The following is an 18,869-nucleotide window of genomic DNA, read 5'->3' as shown; positions in this document are numbered from 1 at the left end:
GAACAGAATCCAGTTCTGTTCTGCAGAGTTTAGTTAAAATGGACAGTTCAGTGGAGGAAACAGGCTATTCGACCCAACCTGGCCAAGTTGGTGTTTGTGCTCCTCATGAGCCTTCTCTCACTCCTCCAGATTTAACCCTACCCGGATAACCTCCGTCTTCCTTCAACCTCCGTCTTCCTTCAACCTCCGTCTTCCTTCAACCTCCGTCTTCCTTCAACCTCCGTCTTCCTTCTCCCTCCGTCTGCCTTCTCCCTCCGTCTGCCTTCTCCCTCCGTCTGCCTTCTCCCTCCGTCTGCCTTCTCCCTCCGTCTGCCTTCTCCCTCCGTCTGCCTTCTCCCTCCGTCTGCCTTCTCCCTCCGTCTGCCTTCTCCCTCCGTCTGCCTTCTCCCTCCGTCTGCCTTCTCCCTCCGTCTGCCTTCTCCCTCCGTCTGCCTTCTCCCTCTTACATCTATCTAACTGCCCATCAAATCCTTTTTTTTGCCTCGTTGCTTCCTGTCAGAAAACTGAAAGGGTAGTGCTGAGATGGGGTGTATAGAAGACAGAAAGGGCAGTATAATATTTCAAACCTAATCAGCATTTTGAAGGTTACTCTCAAAGGTTCTTCTCAACATAATTTCATTTCTTTGATCTTTATTCATGCTGAGTATAAGTAGACAGTGCATTGCTGCTGAATGCACGTGTGGTTTGTGAACCAGTGTGACGGTGCCTTGGCTTTAAAGGGTTTTTTTTCCTGTTTTCTTTTGAAGCGAGGTTGTAAGGCAGAGGTGTAGAGCAGTCGACCAAAACCACTAGAGTAAACAGATTGTGAACCCTGTTTTTTTGCTTAAAGTTGGAACAATACAAGCAGCCTGGCTGGGTGTGGCCAGCTCTCAGACCAGGATTTCTAGGGGTTGTTTTTAGGTTTAGCTTTAAGCAGTTGCTGTTGGAGTCTGAATGGGACAGTTGTTGTTGTGGGCTTGAAGAAGTAGAAGCTATTTTCCCTCTCTCAATCACAACCAGAAGCTAAGTATTCTCTTCCGAGGCTGCTAGATTGCATGTGAGACAAAATCTGTTTTTTCTAAATTTGTCTTTTTGCCAAAGGGTGTGTTTATGGGATGTTACTATATTCCTGATGAAGGCCTTTTGCCCGAAACGTCAATTCTCCTGCTGCTCAGATGCTGCTGACCTCCTGTGCCTTTCCAGCACCACACACTTGACTATATTGGAGCTGTTAATTAGTAATAGTTACTGTATATATTATTCTGTTAAGTTTTCCAAAGAGTTAGTTTATTCTAAATTCCTCTTTCTTTGATTGTATTTTAGCTATAGTGTTTACATAAATTGTGTTTTGCTTAATGTTTTGTAGTTTGAGCAGTCGCATCACATCTGGCATGTGGGACTTGACATTTGCCTTAAAAAAAAAAGAAAAAGTTGGGTCTAGGCTACCTTCTATGTTTTGAGGGGGTCTGGTCTGGTCCATAACACTGGCAATGGAGCACAGCACTTTGTTTTATAGGGTTTCCCCATTTCTCTCTTTGAGCCAATTCCCACTTGCTGCTGCAGACTTTCATTTGCAGCACCACATGGAGTTGAACATGAGGCTACTTCAGCTGGTCATGGTTTCAGTCCCTTTTCTATCTTGCTATATTAGACAGTTACACCTTCTCCCCCCACTCACCCTGTACCCACAGAGTCTGGGAACACTCGAGCTGAGAGTGGAGGGTTTTGAGAGTAATAAACTTGCACCTCTACAGGTACGGAGTATGGAAAGGGCAACTTAGAGATTAGGAGTAGGCCATTCAGCCCTTCAGCACTCAAGCCCCCTCTGTCATTTGCTTAGATCTTGACTGATCTTCTACTTCCCCATTTTCCTGCACTATCCCCATATCCCTTGATGCTTTTAATACCTAGTGAGACATGCCAACTCTCTGCACAGCTTGGCCAGGGCAGATTGAATGGCCTCATCCTGTTCTGTAACTTGGTAGAAACAATGGCCTCGTGGTCATGTTAGTGGCTGAATATTCTGGAGAACAAATCCCATTGTGGTGGCTGAGCTATTTAAATTCAGTCACTTACGTAAATCTGAAACTTAATAAATTATTGGATTGTGTGAAAAGTCTGTCTGGTACCGTAATAATACTTCCAGAAAGGAAATCTGCCAGCCTTACCTGGTCTGGTGTAGATATGACTCTCAACCTATCAGAAGACTTTCAGTTGCCAAGAACATGGCTACTCCTTCTTTAGCTGTGTCCTTGGCAAGAAAGATTGTTGATGTGTTGGTAACACGTGGTCTTTGTGTAGACAGCTACCCTCATCGCTTGAAAGCACTCAGTACCCGTTTCTGTCAGTTTCCCCACCCCTTATCCATTCCGTAATTTGTAGAATGTGCTCAGTCTGTGTGTCTTCCTGCTTTGCAGTCGTGATTCCCATTCCAAATCTTTGATCAAAGATGTGACTCCAGTGTGTTTCCCAAACTGACTAGTGTCGAATTGAGGAGTGCATCCTTCAATGTTAGTTATGTCTTAAGGATCCCACACATGACGTGCGCTCAGTCTGGGATCCCACAAGCAAATGTTTGGTAAGCTGTAAGTCTGATTCTTTTATTTATCACAAGACCGAAAGTTCATCCTGAGAAATCCAAGACCCCTGGTTGCTTTGGGTGCGACCCGCTGAATGTGGAAACCCTGTTGAAGACTGTTTCGAAGATAAACCCTGAGCCACCGTGCCTTTACCTGCATTCCTGGTGTCTGTGTGGGTTTCCTCCGGGTGCTCCAGTTTCCTCCCACAGTCCAAAGATGTGCAGGTTAGGTGGGTTGGCCATGCTAAATTGCTCTTAGTGTCCAGTGATGTGTAGACTAGCTGGATTAACCATGGGAAATGTAGGGTAGGGGGGTTGGGTGGGATGATCTTTGGAGGGTCAGTGTAGAGTCGATGGACCGAATGACCTGCTTCCACATGGTAGGGACTCTACGATTGTGTTTATAGTTGTTGGAGAATTTGACTGCAGAGCTTAAAAGTGGAGATCCCGTTTGTGATTGAGATGTAGAAATGGCACTTTGGACATTGACCACCATCTCCTATTGGTCCTTTTGCAGTTCGAGTTTACACCACCACCTTTCGATGCAGTTACAAATAGCCAATTAATTCTAGCCTTGGCAGTATTGCCCACATCCCATGAATGTGCTAGTTAAAAATACAACTCTCTGTTATATATCTCTTCTTTCCTCAGTGTTATTTTGGAGGAGTGTGTTCAAGACTTCCACTGCTTCCTGCCGTCACTCTTAAATGGCCTAGCTCTGAGTTTAAGGTCATGCCCCATGAACCCTCCCCATCAGCAGAAATAATTTTAGTCCAACTACTCTTGTCATTCAATCAGCATTGTCTCGACTAAATCCTCTATAAGCAGAGGGTTAGGCGTTTCGACGATGCAATCTGACTTCATAATGGAACCCTTTCGGTTTTGGTACCATTCCAATGAATCTTGTGTTCTAAACCTAAAATATCTATATGCACAATCGTAGAGTCTCCACTGTGTGGAAGCAGGCCATTCGACAGATTGAGTCTACACCGATCCTCCAAAGAACATCCCACCCAATCCCTCTACCCTACCCTATAACCCTGCATTTCCATGGCCAATTTCACCCAGTCTACACATCCCTGGACACCCCTGGTAATTTTCTATGGCCGACCCACCTAACCTGCACATTTTTGGACTGTGGGAGGAAACTGGAGCACCCGGAGGAAACCCACACAGACACTGGGAATACAAGGGATGATACGGTGGCTCAGTGGTTAGTACTGCTGCCTCACAGCGCCAGGGACCCGGGTTCAATTCCTGCCTCAGGCGACTGTCTGTGTGGAGTTTGCACATTCACCCCGTGTCTGCGTGGGTTTTCTCTGGGTGCTCCGGTTTCCTCCCACAGTCCAAAAATGTGCAGGTCAGGTGGATTGGCCATGTTAAGGTGCCCTTCTTATTAAAGGATGTGTAGGCTAGATGGATTAGCCATGGGAGATGCAGGATTATAGGCATAAAATGGATTGCTCGTTGGACAATTGGTGTGGAATTGTTGGGCTAATTAGCCTGACCCACACTGTAGGGATTCTATGAACGTGTAAACTCCACACAGATAGTTGCCCGAGGGTGGAATTGAACCCGGGTCCTTGGCGCTGTGAGGCAGCAGTGCTAACCACTGAGCCACCGTGCCATCTATCTTGAGTTTTGATGTAAAGGAAGGATCTTTTAAACCTGGTTAAGGTACTGTTCCTGAGCTCCTCTGGCAATCCCTCCTCCTTGCGTGACATCTGCTAAAAGGTTTTCTGAATCATTTCAATCTCGTAAGCCATTATGCAACAGGCCATACTCGGACCACTCACAGGAACCATTTTCGGGTCTGTAGCCTTTCGAGGGAACTGTAATTAAGTTTGGCGCCAGGACTCAATGTTCTCTACAAGTTGAATATTAAGACGAATAATAATCCCATTGTCAATAACTAACATGGCTAATTACCTTTGGGTTTTCAGCTCCAGTTGCTTTGGGATGTATTTGGTCCCACCTGCATCTCATTTTCTACAAGAGTGACCCAGCTATAATTGTGAGGTGAAACATGGAAAATTGGTGCCATAATAAATAGAGCTTTCTTTTCAAAAGTGGTTCTTCAAAGCACAGTGCTAAAATTTGCCTTTCATAATTTGCATCTAAATGGACAGTCCCTGTTTAAGCAGTGCGTCAGTGGTTTCAGTGGTTTTTATTATGCGGTACTCCTGCCTTTTGATGGGAAGGCTAACCCTGGTCAGTCGCTTACCACGAAAGTCTGTTATAGACTTGGCTTTCAGGGAATGTTAAGCCTGCATTAGGGTGTTCCCGACTGGGGAAGCTGCAAATCTGGTCCCTTTGGGCGAAGGGAAAAATGGATTTGGGAATAAGGACAGGAAGTGCTGGATAACACTCAGCAGGACAGACCAGGAACGAAACATCCTTCAGGTTTTTTTTTCAAATTAACACTTTGGATCAATGAAGTCTGGTCGCAACTGGGAGCTTTCAGAAGTGAAGCATCTTTTATGCAAGACTAGCGAGCTGACACTGGGATGGAATCTGAAAGCATAGAAGCTGATAGAAGAGGTTGAAAGGACAAATGGGAGCCCTGTTGGGAGTATAGTAAAGAACTTCAAACTGGGCCATTCCTGGAGGAGCAATGAGTTTGTCAATAAAGCAGGAGAAAAAAAATCCCTGCCTATAAATCATTACTGACAGCATTCAGCTTCTTTCACTCTGATCCTGAGTAACCACAATCATCAATATGTTGCACGTTTACCCTTCGTGATCTTCTCCTGGCCGGTTTAAGCAGGACGTCCACTTGAACCAAAACTGGGACTGACCGCGTTTTACTGAACTGCTGTATTAGAACCTGACTCAGTCCAGAAAATAAAAAAAAATGGAATTTGCAATCATATTGTGTCTCGCCACTTCCTGAGGCATCCCAAGAACTTTGGAGTCATAGTAGTTACTTTTTCAGGGATATAGGTCAAGCATAGGCAGGTGGGACTTGTTTGGGAACATGGTTGGCATGGATTGGTTGGACTAAAGGGTCTGTTTCCATGCTATGTGACACTAAGTATGTTCAAGGCTGAGACAGCCTTGAATCAGTAGGGCTTTCAAGGACAATGTGAGAGAAGGGCAGGAAAATGGCATGGAAGATGATCACATCGGCTATGGTTTCATTGGATGGTGGAGCAGACTCGACGGATTGAATGGTCTACTTCTGCACCTTTGTCATATGGTCTTATAGGTCAGATGGTTGTAGTTGAAATCCTGTTCCAGAGACATCAGTACATTGGGGGGGACTATTGCTGTGTCAGAGTCAGAGCTCTGGGAAAAAGTGCAAGGAAGGAGAGGATTGAATATGAAGGTAGGCTAGCCAGTAATATTAGAAATGATAGTAAATGTTTCTTTCAATACATAAGAAACTAACAAGAGGCAAAAGTAGACATTGGGCTGCTCCATGTTGATGCAGGAAGGCTAGTGCTGGGAGATAAGAAAATACTTAAAGAACTTAATAAGTACTTTGCGTCCAAAAGAGAAAATGCTGGAAAATCTCAGCAGGTCTGGCAGCATCTGTAAGGAGAGAAAAGAGCTGACGTTTCGAGTCTAACTGACCCTTTGCGTCAGTCTTCATAGTGGAAGGCATGAATGATATCCCAACAATTAAGGAGAGTCAGGGGGCAGGGTGGGGTATGGTAGCCATTGCAAAAGAGAAAGTGCTAGAAAAGCTAAAAGGTCTAAATGGGCTACATTCTAGAGTTCTGAGGGAGGTGGCTGAGGACATAGTGGAGGCGTTGGTTGTGATCTTTCAAAAGTCACTGGAGTCAGGGAAAGTCACAAATGATTGGAAAATCGCTGCTGTAACCCCCTTGTTCAAGAAAGGATTAAAACAAAAAATGGAAAATTATAGGCCAATTAGCCTAACCTTGGTTGTTGGTAAATTTCTAAAATCCGTCATTAAAGATGAGATTTCTAAATTCTTGGACGCGCAGGGTCAGATTAGAACAAGTCAGCATGGATTTAGTAAGGGGAGATCGTGCCTGACAAACCTGTTAGAATTTTTTTGAAGAGGGCAGAACGGTGGCTCAGTGGTTGGCACTGCTGCCTCACAGCACCAGAGACCCGGGTTCGATTCCAGCCTCGGGTGACTGTCTGTGTGGAGTTTGCACATTCTCCCCGTGTCTGCGTGGGTTTCCTCTGGGTGTTCCGGTTTCCTCCCACAGCCCAAAGATGTGCAGGTGGATTGGCCATGTTAAATTGCTCATCGTGATAGGTGCTTTAGTCAGGGGTAGATATAGGCTAGGGGAATAGGTCTGGGTGGGTTATTCTTTGGATGGTCGGTGTGGACTTGTTGGGCCGAAGTGCCTGTTTCCATACTGTAGGTAATCTAATCTAATCTTTAAAAAACGTAACAAGTAGGTTAGACCAGGGAAACCCAGTGGATGTTATCTACCTAGACTTCCAAAAAGCTTTTGATAAGGTGCCTCACGGAAAACTGCTGAGTAAGGTGAGTGCCCATGGTGTTCGAGGTGAGCTACTGGCATGGATTGGGGATTGGCTTCTGACAGGAGGCAGAGAGTTGGGATACAAGATTCTTTTTTGGAAAGTGGAGTCCCGTAGGGTTCAGTGTTGAGGCCGCAGCTGTTCACGTTATATATTAATGATCTGGATGATGAGACTGGGGGCATTCTGGCGAAGTTTTCCGATGATACGAAGTTAGGTGGACAGGCAGATAGTTCTGAGGAGGTGGAGAGGCTGCAGAAAGGTTTAGACAGTTTGAGAGTGGTCCAGGAAATGGCTGATGAAATTCAATGTGAGCAAACGCGAGATCTTGCACTTTGGAAAAAGAATACAGGCATGGACTATTTTCTAAATGGTGAGAAAATTCATAAAGCCAAAGTACAAAGGGATCTGGGAGTGCTAGTCCAGGATTCTCTAAAGGTTGGTTTGCAGGTTGAGTCCGTGATTAGGAAAGCAAATGTAATGTTGTCGTTTATCTCGAGGGTTGGAATATAAAAGCAGCGATGTGCTTCTGAGTCTTTATAAAGCTCTGGTTAGGCCCCATTTAGAAAACTGTGTCCAATTTTGGGCCCCATACCTCAGGAAGGACATACTGGCACTGGAGCGTGTCCAGCGGAGATTTACACGGATGATCCCTAGAATAAGACGATAGACCATAAGGCATAGGAGTGGAAGTAAGGCCATTCGGCCCATCGAGTCCACTCCGCCATTCAATCATGGCTGATGGGCATTTCAACTCCACTTACCTTCATTCTCCCCGTAGCCCTTAATTCCTTGTGACATCAAGAATTTATCAATTTCTGCCTTGAAGACATTTAGCGTCCCGGCCTCCACTGCAATCTGCAGCAATGAATTCCACGGGCCCACCAATGTCTCCACATTTCTGTTCTGAATTTACCCCCTCTAATTCTAAGGCTGTGCCCACGGGTCCTAGTCTCCTCGCCTAACGAAAACAATTTCCTAGCGTCCACCCTTTCCAAGCCATTTATTATCTTGAAAGTTTCTATTAGATCTCCCCTTAATCTTCTAAACTCCAGTGAATACAATCCCAGGATCCTCAGCCGTTCCTTGTATGTTAGACCTCCCATTCCAGGGATCATCCGTGTGTATCTCCGCTGGACATGCTCCAGTGCCAGTATGTCCTTCTGAGGTGTGGGGACCAAAACTGGACACAGTACTCCAAATGGGGTCTAACCAGAGCTTTATAAAGTCTCAGTAGCTTTTATATTCCAACCCTCTTGAGATAAATGACAACATTGCATTCGCTTTCTTAATCACGGACTCAACCTGCATGTTTACCTTTAGAGAATCCTCGACTAGCACTCCCAGATCCCTTTTTACTTTGGCTTTATGAATTTTCTCACCGTTTAGAAAGTAGTCCATGCTTGTATTCTTTTTTTCCAAAGTGCAAGACCTCGCATTTGCTCACATTGAATTCCATCAGCCATTTCCTGGACCACTCCTCCAAACTGTCTAGATCCTTCTGCAGCCTCCCCACTTCCTCAGTACTACCTGCCTGTCCACCTAACTTCATTTCGTCAGCAAACTTCGCTAGAATGCCCCCAGTCCCTTCATCCAGATCATTGTCACCGGCTGCTATTCCGAAAAAGAACCTTTTATCCCAACTCTCTGCCTTCTGTCAGACAGCCAATCCTCAATCCATACCAGTAGATCACCTCGAACACCATGGGCCCCCGCCCTACTCAGCAGCCTCCCGTGTGGCACCTTATCAAAGGCCTTTGGGAAGTCTAGATAGACCACATCCACTGGGTTTCCCTGGTCTAACCTACTTATCACCTCTTCAAAGAATTCCAACGGTTTGTCAGGCACGACCTCCCCTTACTAAATCCATGTTGACTTGTTCTAATCCGACCCTGCTCTTCCAAGAATTTAGAAACCTCATTCTTAATGATGGATTCTAGAATTTTACCAACAACCGAGGTTAGGCTAATTGGCCTATAATTTTCCATCTTTTGTCTTGATCCTTTCTTGAACAAGGAGGTTACAACAGCGATCTTCCAATCATCTGGGACTTTCCCTGACTCCAGTGACTTTTGAAAGATCTCAACCAACGCCTCCGCTATTTCCTCAGCCACCTCCCTCAGAACTCTAGCATGTAGCCCATTGGGGCCAGGAGATTTATCAATTTTAAGACCTTTAAATGAACATATGATGAACAGCTGAGGATGCTGGGATTGTATTCATTAGAGTTTAGAAGGTTGAGGGGAGATCTAATAAAAACTTACAAGATAATGCATGGCTTAGAAAGGGTGGACGCTGGGAAGTTGCTTCCGTTAGGCGGGAAGAAACGTGGTGTTCAGGACACACCTGGACCTCACCGACTGGGAAGCATCTGAGCAGATGTGGAAGAAGTGTCTGTGGTCTTCCCTACACTGGGGAAGACCAAACTCAGATGGGGTGACTGCTTTGCGGAGCGCCTCCGTACTGTCCATGAAGGTGACCCGGAACTTCCAGTTGCCTGCAACTTCAACACTTCCACCGTGTTCCCAGGCCAACGTCTCTGTCTCCAGCTTGTTGCAGTGAAACTCAGCACAGGCTCCAAGAACAGCATCTCGTTTTCCGCTTGGGGCCCCTGCAGCCTCAGGACTTGAAATCAAATTCAACAATTTGAGAGTCTGCACACCTCCCTCCATGTTCTTGACCTGCACCCCCCCCCCCCACCCCAGGCTATGTCATGACATGGCTGCTTTTGGCGTAGCCTGCCCATTCTCACCTCCTCTTTGTCCCCATCGTCACACGTTTCCCCTTCCCTGGCTTACTGTCAACCAGAAACAAAAACAGAAATTGGTCGCTGGACTTGAAACGTTAACTCTGATTTCTCTCCATAGATGCTGCCAGATCTGCTGAGCTTTTCCTGCAATGTCTGTTTTTGTGTCTGATTGACAGTAAGGCAGGGAAGGGGGTAAAAAATATGACTATGGAAATGGAAGTGATTTCTGTTTTTATTTTTGATTTACAGCATCTGTACTTCTTTTGGTTTTTATTTGATATCAACCATTCATTTGGCTGTCTTTCTCTCTCTTTCTCTCTCTTTCTCTCTCTTTCTCTCTCTTTCTCTCTCTTTCTCTCTCTTTCTCTCTCTTTCTCTCTCTTTCTCTCTCTTTCTCTCTCTTTCTCTCTCTTTCTCTGTCTCTCTCTGTCTCTCTCTGTCTCTCTCTGTCTCTCTCTGTCTCTCTCTGTCTCTCTCTGTCTCTCTCTCTCTCTGCTTCATTTCCACCTATTGCCTCAATCTCCACTCTCCACCCCCCCACCACACACACACACACACACACACTCACACTCACACTCTCTCATACGCGCTGGCACACTCATACTCCCCAGTCTAGAAACCACTTTGTCTTATCACTTCAAGAGAAGGGTCACTGGACCCAAAATATTAACTGTGTTTTCTCTCCTGACAGATGCTGCCAGAGTTTCTCCAGCAATTTCAGTTTTATTGTTTAGCTTCTTGGATTGCTTTGTCTGACTATTAAATGCTTTGTTGTGTTTTCTCTCTCTTTCTCTGTCTCAGGCACTACTGACCACCCAAAACAAGCTGAAAACTCTGGTTCCAAATTTCACATTCAATCTTGGATTTTCTGGGAAGTTCTACCACACAGGTAAGAAATTTTTGTTTGAAAACATATTAACCTCATCCCTTGCAGTTCTCCTTTGACCAACTCTTTGATGCTTCCCTCGAATCCCTAGTCCGGTCAGCTCCTAGTTCTCCCCCTAGGTTCTGGGTTTGGTAGATTCCCTGGTTGAGGGAGAAGCATGGACCATCCTTTTTGCATCCCACTCATCCCGTGTGAATTCAGCTTGGAAAACATCTGATTTAATACTTCCTTCTTAAAGGAAGCAAGACCTGCATTTGTATAGCGCCATTCACAACCACAGCGTGCCCACCCCCCACCCCCAATCAAACCCAACATGCGTTTGAAGGGCCATTATTGTAGGAAAGAAGCAGTCAGTGTATGCACACAGCAAGATTCCACAAACATTTTTAATCTGTTTACCTGGTTACAATGAGCTGCCATAATTTGAATTTTTGTTGAGAGCGTGGCGCTGGAAAAGCGCAGCAGGTCAGGCAGCATCCGAGGAGCAGGAGAATCAACGTTTCGGGCATAAGCCCTTCATCAGGAACGAGGCTCTGGATGATGAGCTCTTGCCTGAAACGTCGATTCTCCTGCTCCTCGGATGCTGCCTGACCTGCTGCACTTTTCCAGCAACACACTCTTCAACTCTGATCTCCGGTGTCTACAGAACTCAGTTTTTCATAATTTGAATCTTTGCTGACCACGTTCACTGTGGGTGACAATCTACACCGATCTGAGAGTCTTCATTCCTTTCTGGTTGGTTGTTTACCAGAGGGGATAACTTTGGCTACCTGAAGAAAATGTCCTGCTTTCCCACACTCTGGCAGCTTTCCAAGACTGAACATGATTAGCAACCTTATTTATGTAGCAGATTAGGAGCGATAGTTTCAGATGCAGCCCACGTTTCAGGAAAAGTTTCCAAGCAGCTGCCCGCAAGAGATATTCAAGTCTGTCTTATTGAATTACAAAAGCTGTTCCCTTCCTCCTTGCCCTAACCAGAGTTAAATAACGTTGGTAATGCAGTGCAAGGTGAGATACTTCATGAGTGGTGATGCTGTAAGGATCTGTGTTGGGACCTCAAGTAGTCACCATGTTCATTCACGACTCGGATGATGGGATACAAGGCAACGTGTCCAAATTTGCCAGCAGATAAGCAGCATTGTAAGGATGAAGGTGTTAAATTACAAATGAGGTGAAGAGGGTAACTTTTTCAGGTGGTAAATGAGAAGTAAACAGGACACCAGTGGAGAACCTCCTGCTCTTCAAGATAGTCCTACGGGATCTTTTCCATCCGACTGGGAAGGCAGATGGAACCATAGTCAAAAAGACAGTTCAGCACTCCCTCAGTGTTGCATTGGAATGTCAGCTTAGTGTGGCATGTTATAATGTTAAAGGAAACGGTACAAGTTGAGGGAAGCAAGGGAAGAGATAACATGGGTCCTGGCAATCATTTTCAAACCCTGTCTGGCTACAGGTGAGGTGCCGTAGGACTGCTCACATTGTCGCCATTACTACAAAGGGAAGAAAGGAAAAAATCAGCAAATTATCGGCCAGTCAGTCTGACCTTGGTGTTGGGCAAGTCATGAGAAAGAATTCTCAGGGACAGAACATATCTGCATTCAAAAGATACTGATTAATCGCATATAGTCATCATAGATCTTTTAAAGGAAGATAAATTTGATCAATGTTTTTGAGGAGGTGAGGGTAAAATATTTGATCTAGTCGATGTGGACTTCACAAAGGCTTTTGATAAGCTCCCTCACAGAAGACTGGTCACCAAAGTATTTCATGGCATCCAAGATAAAGTGACGTGTTGGTCCAAAATTGGCTGAGAGGCAGGAAGCAGAGGCTGATGCTAGAGGGATGTTTCTGTATCTGGAAGTCTAGTTCCAGTGAAATTCCACAAGTCTCAGTGCTGGGACCTTTGTTTTTTGTGGTGTACATGAATGATTTGGACTTAAATGTAAGAGGTATGACTGAGACATCCATGGATGACACGTACATAGGTAAATAGTGAGGAGAATAGATGTAAAACCACAGGAGGGTGTCAGCGGGACAGGGCAGTGGCAAATGGAATTCAACCCAGAAAGTCATGAATTATTGGAGGGCGAATGAGGCAAGTGATTATGCCATCGATGATAGAACCTTGGAAAATAGTAATCTTGATGTGCACATCCGCAAATCGAGTCATAAAGGTGTACAGCAGGGAAACCCAGAAGGTAGCAGGGCAGGGAGACAAGGTGATTAAGAAAGCAAAGGGGACACTTGCCTTTATTATCCAAGGCATGAATGTAATAGATGCTGCCTGACCCGCTGTGATCTCCAGCATTTGTTGTTTTCAGTACAGATTCCAGCATCTGCAGTAATTTGCTCCTACATGAATGTAAGAGTTGGGAGGACATGCTGAAATTGTACAAAATAAACTGGGAGGATTGTACAAAATAAACTGGGAAAATTGCAGCGACTCAGAGACATCTACAGAGACAGGAGGAGGCTATTCTGTCCATCATACTCATGCCAGAAACAAAGATCTGATGACAATATTCTGATTTTCCAACTCCTGGCCCATAGCTTTGATGACTCTGACATTGTCAGTGAACATCCAACTGCTTTATAAATGTTATGAGAGTTACACTGGGTGCAGTTCTGATCTCCGTATAATGGGAAGAATTTAGATTTAAGTTTTATTGCCATGTGCCCTCAAATACAGGGTACGAGAGAACAGTGAAAAGTGTATAATGTCACATTAGGTATAACATACTGAGATACACGATCTCAGTTACAGAAATAGAAAAATGAAGTTAAAAAGTTCAACACTACAGTTTTCTTAGTGTAAATGTGGAAAAATAAGGAAATAAAGTTTAAAAAGTTAAACATTACAGTCCTTTCTTAAGCTGATGCCCCGCAGCCTCTCCAAGTTAGGCTTCCCCAAGAGGACTCACTCTACCCTGCACTGGGTATGCTTTCCCACACTGGGCTAAGACCCACCTGTGTTTGCCAGTAAAATACTGAATGGCTAGGCCAGAGTAGAGGCTGGAGAAATGTTTCCGTTGGCCAGAGACACTAGGACCTGAGGGCACAGCCTTAGTGTAAAGGACAGACCTTTTAGAACGGAGATGAGGAGAAACTTCTTCAGCGAGAGAGTGGAGAATCTGTGGAATTCACTGCCAGAGAAGGCTGTGGAGGCCAGGTCATTGAGTATATTTAAGACTGAGAGAGATTCTTGAGTATCAAGGGTTACAGGGAGAAAGCAGGAGAATGGCATTGAGAAACTTATCAGCCATGATTGATTGGTGGAGCAGACTGGATGGGCTGAATGGCCTAATTTCTGCTCCTATGCCATATGGTGATTGCACTAGAGAGCGTGCAGAGGTGAGTTCCTAGAATGCTACACGGGCTGGAGGCTCTGAGCTATGAGGAAAGATTGGAGAGTTGTTGTACAGACCAAGGTTCAGAAGAGAGCTGATGGCGATGGGTAAGATCATGAGGGGCATAGATAGAATGGATTCTTGAAAGAGACTTCTGAGAATCCCTACCGTGTAGAAACAGGGCATTTAGCCCAACAGGTCCTCTGAAGAGTAACCCACCCAGTCCCATTCCCCTACCATATTACTCTACATTTACCCCTGAGTAATCTACATAACCTATACATCTCTGAACATTACGGACAATTTAGCATGACCAATTCACCTGGCCTGCACATCTTTGGGAGAAAACCAGAGCACCCAGAGGAAACCCACGCAGACACAGGGAAAATGTGCAACCTCCACAAAGACAGTTGCCCGAGGGTGGAATCAAACCTGGGTCCTTGGCGCTGAGGCAGCAGTACTAACCACTGAGCACAGTGCTGCCCCCAAGGATAGGAAGATACAGTTTCTACTAGTAGAGAGGTCAGTAACCAGAGACCATCAATTTATGGTAAGATGTAGAAGGCTAAAAGGAGAGTTGAGTTGATTTCACTAAGGGTGGTGAGAGTCTGGAACTCACTGCCTGAAAGAGTCTTTGATTCAAAAACTCTCATAACACTCATACAGCATTTAGATGTTCACTGACAATGCCAGGGTCACCAAAGCTATGGACCAGGAGTTGGAAAATCAGATTATTGTCATCAGATCTTTGTTTCTGCCCTGAGTATGATGGACAGAATAGCCTCCTCCTGTCCCTGTAAATGTCTCTGAGTTGCTCCAAATCTCCCAGTTAATTACAGCATGTTTCAAATGCTTACGTCCCGTCCCAAGTACCAGGGATCAGTGATGTGTTTAAAAATCAGTCTTGGACAAACAAATGTGCCCAATGTGTGCTCTTTGAATTCAGATTATTTATGATTATTTAAATTCTGGTACTGTTCATGTGAGGTAGTTATTCATGTCAATGCCTTGGAGATACTGGTCAGAAGAAAGTCAGAGGATATCTCCTCAGGTTCTGACACTGCGGTTTCTGTAGTTGACATTTGGACCTCACATTATCAAAACCCATCAGTGTGCTGGAAGGAACAAGCCCTGCATTTAGGCGATGCCTTGTCACAGTGTCAGAAAGCCTCAACGCTCTTCATAGAGTGGACTTATTTCAGTTCAGGCTCTGGACTGTTCAGGAAGAAATGGCAGGCATAAAGGAAGTAGTCTGTCTCTTTCTTTTTGCTTGCAATCTGTGCTTCACCTCACTGCACTCTTTCATAAATGGGCAGCATGGTGGCTCAGCGGTTAGCGCTGCTGCCTCACAGCACCAGGATCCCAGGTTCGATTCCAGCCTCGGGCGACTGTCTGTGTGGAGTTTGCACGTTCTTCTCGTGTCTGCGTGGGTTTCCTCCGGGTGCTCTGGTTTCCTCCCACAGTCCAAAGACGTGCAGGTCAGGTAAATTGGCCATGCTAAATTGCCCATAGTGTTAGGTGCATTAGTCAGAGGGGAATGGGTGTGGGTGGGTTACTCTTCAGAGGGTCGGTGTGGACTGGTTGGGCTGAAGGGCCTGTTTCCACACTGTAGGGAATCTAATTTAAAAAAAGTGCAGCTGGTGACTCTGAGATAAACTGTGGTCTCGTGACTGTACAGCATGTTGAATTGAATTCAATTTATGGTCACGTGTACCGAGGCACAGTGAAAAGCTTTGTTTTGTGAGCAATACAGGCAGATCACAGAGTTAAATAGCATAGATAAGTAAATAATAGGCAAACAGCAGGAAAAACAAAAACACAGGTACAGGCGAATGTTAAGAGTTTGAGTGTCCATTCAGTATTCTAACAATAGGGTAGAAACTGTTTCAAAACCGGCTGGTGCGCATGTTCAGGCTTCTGCACCTTCTTCCCGATGGTAGAGGTTGTAGAAAAACATTACCAGCGTGAAATGGATCTTTGAGAATGCTGGTGGCCTCTCCTTGACAGCGGGCCTGGTGGATGGATTCTATAGATGGGAGGTTGGCCTTTGTGATTGTCCGTGCCGAGTTCACCACTCTCTAACTGTCTCTGATTTTGAATGGTACAGTTGCCATACCAGATAGTGATCCATCCAGACAGAATGCTCTTGATGGCGCACCTATAAAAGTTGGCAAGGGTATTCACTGTTATGCCAAATTTCCTCAGCTGCCTGAGGAAGAAGTGACGTCGTTGGGCCTTTGTAACCAGTGAGTCCACTTGAAGAGTCCAAGAAAGCTTGTTGTGGATGACCACTCCCAGGAGCTTGACACTCTCTGCTCACTCCACCTCTGTGTGTTAATGTTGGGAACTATCGTTAACACAAACAGTTAACGATAGCTACTTTCTGACCAATGTAACCGATTGTCCATATTGCAAGGGGTGAGGATTGAATCTGAGATGGAAGACTGTAAAAGGATTTGGGATACAGCAAGAAAATGGGATTAAACTGGATTAAGGATGGCAGCCTCTGAAACGTAGAAGGTTTTTAAAGTATTAACTGCAGCTGCTTGGGTAGATAGAGAGAAACTATCTCTGTTGTTGGGGAGTCTAGGGGGTTAAGTGGCACAGTCTAAAACTTAGAATGAATTTGGGAACTCTTTGACCTGTAACTGGGTGGGGAAGTTCTGAACTTGCATCAGCAAATGTCAATTTGTTCCAGATCTGTGTTTATTTTAAATCTGTGTTTGTTTGTGAAATTTATCAAGAGATATGAGGCAAAGGAACATTTGGGAAGTTAGGTCAGAGGACAGCCTTGATCTGTCTGAATTGTCGAACAGCCACAAAGGGCTACTTGGAATCCCTACAGTGCAGGAAGAAGCTATTTGACCCACTGAATCTTCACCAACCCTCCATTTACAGGCGCTAACCCCCTTAACCGACTCATCCCTGGACACTATGGGGTAATTTAGCACGGTCAATCTAACTTAACCTGCGCATCTTTGGACTGTGGGAGGAAACTGGAGCACCTAGAGGTAACCCGCGCAGATACAGAGAATGTGCAAACTCTGCACAGTTTCCTGAGGCTGGAATCGAATCTGGGTCCTGGCGCTGTGAGGCAGCAGTGTTAACCATTGAGCCACCGTGCTGTCTTTCTGATCCTTTGTCTTGTCATTGCTCTAATAAAGGAATATCAGAGGTCCAGACGTGATACATGGATTTGGACTGTCTTTGCTGCATGATCTGGCTTTCCCAGGTGAAGACGAAAGCGAATGTTCATTGCCACTGGAGACGCTGTAATTTAGATCCAAATTCCTTGTGAAGGAAGCTGGTTATGGCAGTGCAGTCACACTGCACCTCCTGAATAATTGACCCTGAGTCACTTTGTTTTAATCCTAATAGATGAGTGCAGCAGACTTTGACGGTGAGAGCCAAGTAACAAGGCCATTGGAGACTCCTCGGTGTTTGTGCATCTAGCAGATGGTGGGTTCACATTAGCTAGGGAATGCCTTTCTGGAGGTGAGGAATGGCAATGGGCAGACGAGAAAAATATGTCAGTGAATGAGGAGGAAGCGCGGCTGACAGATGGGAAAATTGTTGCAGTTGACACACAGCTTGTGAAATGATTTAGGAGGCTGGGAATCTGGAGCTGCCTGGTGTGCCATTTCAATTTGTAGGATTCACCAGTTGCAGGTTCTCAGGTTTTATGACACAATGAGTGCAGCCAATCCAAAATGACTCTTTCACCTGAGAGAGATGCAGGCTGTTGCCACGGTCAGAGTCCGTTGGGTTATGTGGTGACGTGGTAGCACACTAGTAATTTCACTGTAATCCAGCACCTCAGGTTAACGTCCTTGGGATCAATTATAGAATCTCTACATTCAGCCCTTTGAGTCCACACCGATCCTCCGAAAAACATCGCACCCAGACCCACCCCCATATGCTATTCCTGTCACCCTGCATTTCCTACGGTTCATCCACCAAGCCTACATATGCCTGGACACTGAGATAATTTAGCAGGGCCAATCTACCATAACTTGTGCACCTTGTGTACTGTGGGAGGAAACCAGAGCTCCCACAGGAAACCCGTGCAGACACGGGAAGAATGTGTAAACTCCACACAGTCAAATCTGAAGCAAACAGAGAATGCGGGAGAAACTCAACAGATCTAGCAACATTTGTGGAAACAAAAAGTATCAATGTTTTGAGACTAGTAGACCTTTCTTCAGAACGAGCGTTGTTAATGTTCTCAGACATAGGTTTGAATCCCACCATGGCAAATGTTTTATTCCATAAAGGTCTCGAGTGAAAGCTAGCCACATGTTGACCCTGTAACCACAGTCAATTGTTACAAAGCCCCACTTGGTTAACTAATGTCCTTTAGGGAAGGAAATGTGGATCTTATAGCTGCTCCTGAGATTGCAAGCTTACTTCTCGATTTCTTACAGTTATTACATTTCAGGACTATAAGTTTTTTTTGGTTCTTTTGTAGTCAAAACATTTTTTTTTTAAATTACGGGTTTTTTTAAAATGTTCATGGAAAGGATTTTGGAAAGGCCTACACTTGGTTGGATCAAAATTTTGTTTTTATTTACCACCCTTGGAGGGAAAGTGTTTTCTCCACAGATGCTGCCAGACCTGCTGAGTTTTTCCAGCAATTTCTAATTTTGTTTCTGGTTTCCAGTATTAGACTCCTAGAGCTGTACAGCACAGAAACAGACCCTTCGGTCCAACTTGTCCATGCCGACCAGATGTCCTAACCTAATCCAGTCCCATTTGCCAGCTTTTGGCCCATATCCCTCTAATCCCTTCCTATTCGTGCACCCATCCACATGCCTTTTAAATGTTGTAGTTTTTTTGTTTAACCCTTACCTGGTCAGGCCTCCATGT

General features: G+C 45.1%; 1 protein-coding gene across 1 annotated transcript in view; it reads left to right on the top strand.

Annotated features, from left to right (window-relative positions):
- Positions 1-18,869, top strand: part of ndst2a (N-deacetylase/N-sulfotransferase (heparan glucosaminyl) 2a) — a 111,737-nt gene that overhangs the window by 27,582 nt on the left and 65,286 nt on the right. Inside the window, exon 2 of the mRNA XM_043679076.2 lies at positions 10,572-10,659. Coding sequence (XP_043535011.1) covers positions 10,572-10,659 — 88 coding nt within the window. The remainder of the gene's footprint in view (positions 1-10,571; positions 10,660-18,869) is intronic.

The sequence above is a fragment of the Chiloscyllium plagiosum genome, unplaced genomic scaffold (assembly GCF_037043375.1).
Source record: "Chiloscyllium plagiosum isolate Xiang-an unplaced genomic scaffold, Cpla_swu_hap1 HiC_scaffold_43, whole genome shotgun sequence".
Classification (NCBI taxonomy): Eukaryota; Metazoa; Chordata; class Chondrichthyes; order Orectolobiformes; family Hemiscylliidae; genus Chiloscyllium; species Chiloscyllium plagiosum.
This window is presented reverse-complemented; position numbering and strand designations above follow the sequence as displayed.